Raw genomic sequence first — 9621 nt, 5'->3', positions numbered from 1 at the left:
TCCAATAAAGGCTTTTCATTTACATCCCATCCTCACTTGACATGGAATTACGCTTACATCCTGCAGTATACCACTCAATATCCGACCTCAACTGAGTAACTGTAAATTTAGATTGTGGCCCATTTAGTCGTCCTCGTGTAATTCCAATCATGTTGGACTTTCTTCCTTCAGCAGAACACAAAAGAAGATATCTGGAAGAATGTTGGTTACCAATCATAATTAAACCCCGTTGACTTCCATGAACACAAAACCACTGAGACATTTCCAAAATATCTTCTTTTGTGTTCTACTGAAGAAAGTGTCATACAGATTTTTAACCACGTGAAGGTAAATAAATGATGACAATATTTTAACTTTTGGGTGACTTTAACAATTTAGCGCCAAGCAGGTGAGCTACATCAAGATGTTATTTAGGACATATCATAGGATCAACAAGACCACATTAACACACATATTTAAGCAGATATTAGCGAAAGAATGCAAATATAAACATTTTAATAGTTCCAGAGTGCTGTCTGCTTATGAAAAAGCTGTTTTCACTGGACGCTCTTTCTGTGTGGACAAAAGGCCAAAGCTCTGAGGAATATGTATCCCAAATGTATCCAGATTAATGTGGACGTAGGATTAAGGGTTTTAAGTAAAAATGGATTAAGTTGGACATTTAAGTGTCAATATAAAAATTCAAGGTGTTTTTAGTTGTTTACCTGCATGGTCTTGATGAGCACATCTGGTTATCCTTAGGCTCAGCGGGGGCTGAAGTAGCATGTGTTTTCTTCTACACTCACATCAGAGATTTTGATTGCCAAGAGCACGGATCTGATTAGATAGGCAGGACTCTAAAAGACTTCAAGAGCCTCCTCACGACTCAATGACACCGTAAACTGATGCTCGCAGTCTCTGTTTTATAGGTACGTACGGTCTTGGCAGTGCTAAGGCAAAGCTGAAGTCTGTATGGTTTTGCTATCTAAAATGCAGAAACAACCTTGGGGTGAAATTCATTCCAATTCAAGCTGTCCGGTTTTTGAAGTGCTGATAAGAGCCAGCACAACATGAACGAATATTAATCAAGTCAAGATGTCTTGTCAATGAGATTGCACAAGATTTGGTGCTCTGTGAGGTTATGTTTATCAAAACACACAAACACATATGTAGGCCATTTGCATGTTATCATTATGAATTAATCGTTAAACTCATATGTGACTCTTTCTTCAGTGGAACAAAAAAGAAGATGTTTTAAACACATTTGTGTGATTATGTGTTCACACAATGGAAGTCTAAATATCCTCATTCTCGTTCTTCAGAAGAAAGAAAGTCATACAGGTTTGACATGGCATGAGGGGGAGTAAATAATGAAAGCATGTCATTTTTGGGTGAACTGTCCCTTTAAGCGAAAATATAGTATACTGGAAGTATATGTTTGCAGATAAACAGCTGCTACGTCTCAGAAATGTATATTAAACTTAAACACAGAGCGAAGGACATTTAAAAAGTACTGTTTGTTCTCTTTGGTCTCCCATAGAAAAGTTTCCTTACTTTCCTTCTTTGCTCTCTCTCTCCGTCTTTATTAGAGGCCACTAATAGAATTTCAAGGAACCCAAATAGTTACTAACCAAACTGCAGGTCATCGTCAGAAAAGCGGAACTTTACAGCAGCATCTCTCTTTCAAAAACACTTTTCACCCAAGGTCAAAGCACAAAGACCTGAACACATGGCCGATGGAAGAGAGCATTATGCTCCTTTGAATCACCTTTCATCGTTCTTCCCACATTGACAGGTTCATGCTGCGACACAGCCAAAAAACACACACAACCCACCAACAAAATACGACATAAGCAACACTACTGTATAGGTACTGAAGATTAATTTGAGATTGGAAAGAAACTAAGTGTGTTATCCCATCTTTAAATAAAGTGTTACCATGTTTTCCTTCAGACAAAAATTCTTTATTTGAAAAAATTTCTAAACAAGACAAATAAAAACAATAGATAGAAACTAGATACAAACACTGTGATTGTGTGGATATCATCCAGTATAATGAGTGATGTGAAAGATGCAGGTCAAAAAAAAAAAACCTTAACAGTTAATGACTTTTTCCAGCTAGTAAATAACATTTTATTTAGTAATTTAAGTGTATTATTTGCTTATTTTTGCAAATTAATTTGAATAGTTTTTACACTTATTTATCTATGAAAAGGATTACAAAAGAGGTTGCATTCAACATTTTGTGGGGAACCAAAATTCAGATGCCAAACTCTCTAAAAGCCACCTCCCTCCAAAATGAGATAATTATGTTGGGTGAATGCCCTCCACATGTAGTATGCGTTACTCAAATAATTTTGCTTCAAAATCCGCTAAATAACACACTGCCTGCTCTGAAAAATCTGGTATTGCTGAAAGTAAAATTACACCTTAAAGAAAAGATGCTTAAAAGGATCTTCCAAGCGATGCCATTTTTGGTTCCACTAAGAACCATTCAGCCAATGGTTCTTTAAAGAAACAGCTCTTTCTTACCTTTTTATAGTCTAATGAACCTTTTTTTGCCACAAAGAACATGTACATGTAAAACACTATATTATAACCTTTCTACACTAAATTAACTCATTAAAAACAGGGAAACAATAACACTTGGTGCCTTACTAATACCAGCCATCATCATCTTGTGCCATCGTCTTGTTCAGCACCACGGCGCCGCACCTCAGGACACAAACAATACAGATCGACTCAGACACACAGATGAGATCTCCTTTATGTCTCAGTTATATTCATCAATGAGATTAAAGGTAGGTCTCATGTGTGTCTCAGATATTTCTCCTGAGAAAAATGACTCAGAAATGTGTCCGTCATGAGAGTTTAGAAGAGACGTAAATAATGTGTCAAAATGAGCTCAGATTTGTCTCGTCTGCGATCAAAAGTCAATATTAGTGAAGATGTCAATGTGAACTCATCACATTTACTCAAATACAGATTATTTCACCTCAACAAGGTGTAGAGACTCGTTGGTGTCAAACTAGAAATACAAACAGACTAATGAAGATTGAGGACTGATTCATTGAATTATCACAATATGACCCTTGACCAGGTCAAACCTCTTTGCTTTTAAAAGAAAGAATTCGAGAATACATATCATGCATAAACTAGTCATCCTGAAAAATAATGTATGAAGCTAAATTGAAGAAGAGCCAATAACTAGAGTTGTTTTTTTAGATCTTTGACATTTATGAAGAGTAAGTATGCTATTTTGCCACATGTAATGATCGTTCGTGCCTAATCTTATTGCATTGGTTTTGATGCTTTCATATCCGCTCCACCTATTTTAGGTTATTTGCTATAACTAAAATGTGCATATCTTGTTTACTTTTAAGTTAAGAAGTGTTTGGAATATTGAATCTGGAAAATGTGAAATAAGCGTTAACGTTAATGAAAAAGCCTCAATATTTCATCGATATTTCTTTAAGAGTTTTATCAGACAGATAAAATATGATCTAAACTATCCCTGGTTTTCACTCATTTTACTCTTAGGAATTACCTTGAGAGAACACACTGGAGAACAGACCGTATTCAAACAAATCCTCTCTCTCTCAAAATGTCTTCGTCAAATCTGTCTCAACAGAACAAAAAATAAATAAATAATAATAATAGGAAATCTTTCAGATTATTGCTACAACTTGAACAAAGCAATCCTTCCCTGAAAGACCGTTTTATTGGCCATACTATAAATAATTAATGATCAAAACGTCACATTTTTAAATAATACAAATAAAATAAAATATTATAAACATAAATATATAATATAAACATAAATATATAAATGAATTCGCTAAGATAGAACTAAAAATATAATAATAGTAATAATAATGTATAAATGAAAATATGAACATATGAACATAATAAAAACACATGTTTCCTTAATAGTACACTTAAGTGTTACAATCCATATTTTGAAAAGATATATATCAAACCCTTCATTAGCATGACTGCAACTTCAATAACAAAACAAACGTGAAATATTACTTCCATCATTAACATTGTTCACATCCGCAGCATCGGAGTCAGATTGTCTACATTTAGACTTAAATTTATGCATTTGGCAGACGCTTTTATCCAAAGTGACTAACATTGCATTATCCTACACATTTATACATAGATATCTGCAATCCCCTGAGATCCAACATACAACATTGTGTGTTAACACAATACTCTTGCCACTCAGATACAGGAAACTTTTTGTCTAACAATTGATGGTGTCACAACTCGAGTGTTCCAACAAACCCCAGCAAGAAAAGCTTTCAACTTGAGTGTTCCGGTAACATTCTCTGCTTTCCATAATATACAAACGTTTCTTTGGTTTGGCTACGCAATGTGAAGTAGGCAACAGTTCTTCACAGATTTGTGGGCGCAATGTCAAGTCTTATGAGGGTAAAGGCTGTGCTGTCTAGGCCGGTGGCTCAAAAGGGTTTGAAGGTGCTGAACTGCTTGCATTGTTTTGACCTGAAAACATCCACAATATATTGACATAACATCAACAACAAACAGCACGCCAGACTGCCGCACTGCACGTTTTCATGTGGAGGGGCAAGATTTACAACCACTGCTTATGACACCCACACACTTACGCACAATAGTGGCCAAAAGCGATGTTCAACGTTAAAAATCTTAACTCATGAAGATGCTTTTAAGATATTTTATACATGTTGTGTGTGCATTTTTTTTCAATGAGTGATTATAATTATTTTAATTGCATTTAATTTTAATTACACACAACTGTAGTTTTAGTAATAGAGCTCGAACTGATTTGGATTCTTAATCAAGGCATTTTTAGAAATTGAAAATGAAACAGCACCCTCATATGCTTTGGTTTTTCTCAACACTTGTGTCAGTAATACCAACGAGGGCTGCCATTTAACTGGCAACAGCTTGGGTGGTAAACAACTTAATTAGACAATGGCTTTTAAAAAAGATACAAGATGAGTCTGTGATGCGATGAACTGGATGTGTGTGTGTGTCTCGTGTTTATCTAATGCTCCAAATGATGCATATTGATTTGTCTCCGTTGCTTTTAAATTTGCACCAGAAGGTCAGACTGACAACTGACCGCTTGTTTATGTGCATGAGTCACATGTCCATCTCCTAAACAAAGATCCAGGTAAAAGATGAAAAGTTGTGAAAATAACTGATGGAGTTTTACCAAATTAAAACAATTTTATATGGAGGTAGGATTTAAAAGAAAAAAACACGTGAAACAACGTCACAAGTATAAGGTTCTACTTCAGGTGTATAAAGTGCACGCACCACTTGTGTTCAATCACAATATGAGGACACTTTGTGTACGTGTACGGGAAACGTATTTATAAAAGACTTGATCATCAAATACCGGCGTGTATTTTTCAGCTTCAAGGGGCTAAAACACTGCTGACATAAACAATCAGTGATCATAATTGCCTTTACACTTTTGCTCCTAAGAAATGAGCAAACACTATGCTCGCATTATCTCTCACCTTTAAATGCAGACTCGAGATGTATTGATTTATTACTCTGGGGCGCACCGGAGACATACTGAGGCAGTTTTTATACAGTACAGCTTAAGATAGCAGAAATAGAACGATGATAAGGAAAATGGCTGTAGCGTTGGGAGCTTGTGTTTCAATTTGTTTGCCCGAACCGAGCAAGTGACAATTTAGATGAAATATCTCTAGCCGATGAGCGTAACAGAAGTGTATTCGTTAATCACAGACGCGAACCAGTATCCGCATGTTTCAACAATCCAGCTTTTTGATGAACCCTGTTAATATGGCCAAAAATCGCGGGGTGTCGAAAAAATCCATTGGCATAATATATGAAATGTAGAAGCATATTCCGCGTGTCGAACTTCAGTCGGAGAGCTCGAGTTTACTAAGTGCGCTTTGATGTTTAAATGCGCGCACTGGCGAATAAAACAATGCGCGCTAATATGACGGGGATACCCACTGAAATGCACTTATTTCCAAAAGCCATTTCTTAAGGGGCTTGTGACGTAGCCCGTGTGCGCATACTTTCTATAGTCTTGACGCAGTGTTTGTTGTGACAGTATGCGAGGAAGGCTCAGCGCACCGGCTGCACTGTTGCATGCACGTCGAGTGGTTAATTATTTTACCGCATTCAACTGCAGTTCCCCCTCCACGCACACACACACACACATACACACGCACACGCACGCTCGCAGAGGAAAAAGGGAAACAAGCTCGACACCTGTGCTGTGTGGAATACTTTACCCGTCGCCAAAATGCGCGTAAACAGAAATATCGTGTCGGAAGACTGTGAAAATGCGCCATGCTGTCTACTTTGAAGACGTTTCCATCTGCGGACGGAGGTACACGCTGAACGGTGTGGATGTAACAACCACGCACGGACTAAAACCAAAAGGTCTCCTGAAATGAAACGAATCTAAACCCCTCGGAATCATTTCCAACACTTTACGCGGACAGGATTTTTTTCTCTCGCGAGCGAGCATTCCCTCATCCGATGGGTTTTTGCCTTTGTAGATCAGCAGAGGGTGTAAGATCTACCAGCGAGCACCGAGCCGAAAAGTGCAGCGTCTCACAGTGACCGTCTTCGTGACTGGAACGCGTTCAACGCCAGCCCGTGAAAGGGAAACTAAGGATGTAAGATGCACGGATTTATCTGACGGCGACGCGTTGCGATTAGCGTCGGTGCGGGTGTGATTTCAGCACCACGGGAGAAAGAACAGCTCCGGCGCGCGCCGCGGATATGTGAAATGCACAAGGTCAGTTTGATTTCTGTCGCGAAACGCCGAATCGTTGAGTTGAGGATGCTTTGAGACTGTTTCGCGGGCAGCACGAGATGGGGACGCGATGAAAAAGAGGTCGATTTTTCTCAGTCTCCGTCTTTGCATAGCATGGATGTGATCACAGAGTGCCCTCTGCTTCTTTAGACTGGAGATAGATCTCGCTTCTTCCCCTGTCGCCGATCCTATTCATGTCTTGATGTCGGGGATGATTTTGGCGTATTGAAAATGCTGCTTTGGATTGTGTTGCTGAAGGCGGCTCTTTGTGTAGCTATTGGAAATGTTACAAGGGACGTGTGTAAGGAGCAGATCTGCTCGTGCAACGCAATCGAAGGCGATTTGCACATTGACTGCGAGAAAAAAAGCCTCACCAATCTGCACCATTTGACGGGTCCGAGCTCTCAGTTTTATCACCTACTGCTCCATGGGAATTCGCTGTCCAGGCTGTTCCCGAACGAGTTCGCCAACTTTTACAATGCCGTTAGCTTGCATTTGGAGAACAACGGCTTGCACGACATCGTGCCGGGCGCTTTCCTGGGACTGCAGCTAGTCAAACGGCTGCACATCAATAACAATAAGATACGCTCTTTTAAAAAGAGTACGTTCCTCGGTTTAGACGACCTGGAGTACCTCCAAGCCGACTTCAACCTACTGAGGGACATCGACCCGTCGGTGTTCAGGGACCTGAGTAAGCTCGAAGTTTTAATCTTAAACGACAACCTCATTAGCGCGCTTGCCATTAACGTGTTTCAAAACGTCCCCATAACGCATCTCGACCTGAGAGGGAACCGAATAAAAACGTTGCCCTACGAGGGGATTCTAGAGCAGATACCCGGGATCGTGGAGGTTCTACTGGAGGACAACCCGTGGGATTGCAACTGCGACCTGGTTTCCCTAAAGGAATGGCTGGAGAACATCCCGCAGAACGCGCTCATCGGAAGGGTCATTTGCGAGGCGCCCACTCGACTGCAGGGGAACGACTTAAACGAAACGGCCGAGACGGAGCTGTGCCCCGCAAAGAACGGCATGGATTCGAGTTTGGCTGCGCCACCCACCCAGGACGAGAGCCCCGATCGCGGCCCCCGTCCCACGCCCTTTAAAACAAACGGAGGGGTAACGGAATCCCATAGCGCGGGGGGAGTGCATAACAGGGGGCGTCCGAAAGCGAGGGAAAATTGGCAACTTAAAATCAAGCCCACCGCGATGGCAACGGGGGCAGACGAAAGAGAGCCGCCGTCCAATTCAACCTGTCCCCAGTCGTGTAGTTGTAAACTAATCGGGATTAGGCAAGGCCTCGGGGTTAACTGCGAGGGCAAAAAGATAGAGAGCGTGGCTAACCTCAGACCCAAACCGCTGAGCGCGCAAGAGTTAAATCTGCGCGACAACAACATTCATAGCGTTAAAAGGAACCAGCTTAGAGGCTATCACAACTTGATTTTGCTCGATCTGGGGGGGAATAACCTCAAAGTGATCGACAATGGCACTTTTCACAATCTGACCGAGCTCAGGTGGCTTTACATGGACAAAAACTACTTGGATATGCTAATGGCCGAGATGTTCGTTGGACTTCAAAACCTGGAGTATCTCAGTTTGGAATATAACGACATACAGCTCGTCATGCCGGGCACCTTTAGCCCCATGCCCAGTTTAACGGTGCTTTTCTTAAATAACAACTTGCTTAAAACTCTCCCCGTGGATGGCTTCTTGGGGGTTTCTTTGTCGAAAATAAGCTTGCACAACAATTATTTCACACATCTGCCGGTGCAGGGCGTCTTAGATCAGCTCAACTCAATTATCCAGATCGATTTGCACGGGAACCCGTGGGAATGCTCGTGCAAAATCGTCCCCTTCAAACAATGGACAGACAAGCTCGGAGCAGATGTCATCGTGAGCGACCTAAAATGCGAATCCCCCGAGAGCTTCTGGAAAAGGGATTTCCGACGCATCAGAAACGATTTGATGTGCCCCGAGCTCTACGAAAAGATCTCCCCCACCTCCCACTCCAAAAACAGCACCTTCCCCGCAGACACGGGCACGCGCCCCAACTCCTATCTGGAGCCCAGCAGAGTGTCCATATCGGTGCTCGTGCCCGGTCTGCTATTGGTTTTCGTGACGTCTGCCTTCACCGTGGTCGGAATGCTCGTCTTTATACTGCGCAATCGCAAGAGATCGAAACGGAGAGATGGGAACTCTTCTGCGTCAGAGATCAATTCTTTACAGACAGTTTGCGACTCGTCCTATTGGCACAGTGGAGCTTATCACGCGGACGGGCCCCAAAGAGGTTACGACGGTGGCACGCACTCCCTCTCCGACAAATGATGCTTGCCGTGCGCAAAAACACAGACGTTCCCATAAATAAAATGCGTTGCGTACCTGACAGTGACGATGGAAAGCCAACCATAAACATTCAGCCTCTGTGGGAGAATATCCTATTTTTTTCTTCGCTTCTGTTGAGTGCAGCGTCCATGAAACAATGCAATGGGGCCCACTGTTAAATATATATATATAAATATATATATATATATATGTATAGAGACCCCTCTCCCCCTGTATTTCTCAGACTGCAAACGTGATGACAAGAGGACGTGAAAAGGTGCACGAGCGCATGAATGTAATGTAAATAAGGGACTGTAATATATCTGCATGATTCGCATGGTCTCAACACACACTGGGAACCATTACCATAGTATCAAGGAAGCCGACGCGACCCTTCTTTCGTGTTATCAATATATATATAAATATAAAACTATATATGACTATATTAAAAGTGCCATTGCTTCTATTTTTTATTTTTTTGGTCGGTTAGATTTGTATTTGCCGTTTTACTTCTCCAAGGCAGA

The 9621-nt window shown here is 41.1% G+C and overlaps 1 protein-coding gene across 1 annotated transcript; it reads left to right on the top strand.

The window, feature by feature from the left end:
• Nucleotides 1–7009: 7009 nt before the first annotated feature.
• slitrk1 (SLIT and NTRK like family member 1) lies at nucleotides 7010–9100 on the top strand (the record flags this gene model as incomplete). Its single annotated transcript, XM_079461450.1, has 1 exon — nucleotides 7010–9100. The coding sequence occupies one exon, from the start codon at nucleotides 7010–7012 to the stop codon at nucleotides 9098–9100; it is 2091 nt and encodes a 696-aa protein (XP_079317576.1).
• Between the last annotated feature and the right edge of the window lie 521 nt (nucleotides 9101–9621).

This window comes from Barbatula barbatula (genome assembly GCF_947034865.1).
Source record: "Barbatula barbatula genome assembly, chromosome: 8".
NCBI lineage: Eukaryota > Metazoa > Chordata > Actinopteri > Cypriniformes > Nemacheilidae > Barbatula > Barbatula barbatula.
This window is presented reverse-complemented; position numbering and strand designations above follow the sequence as displayed.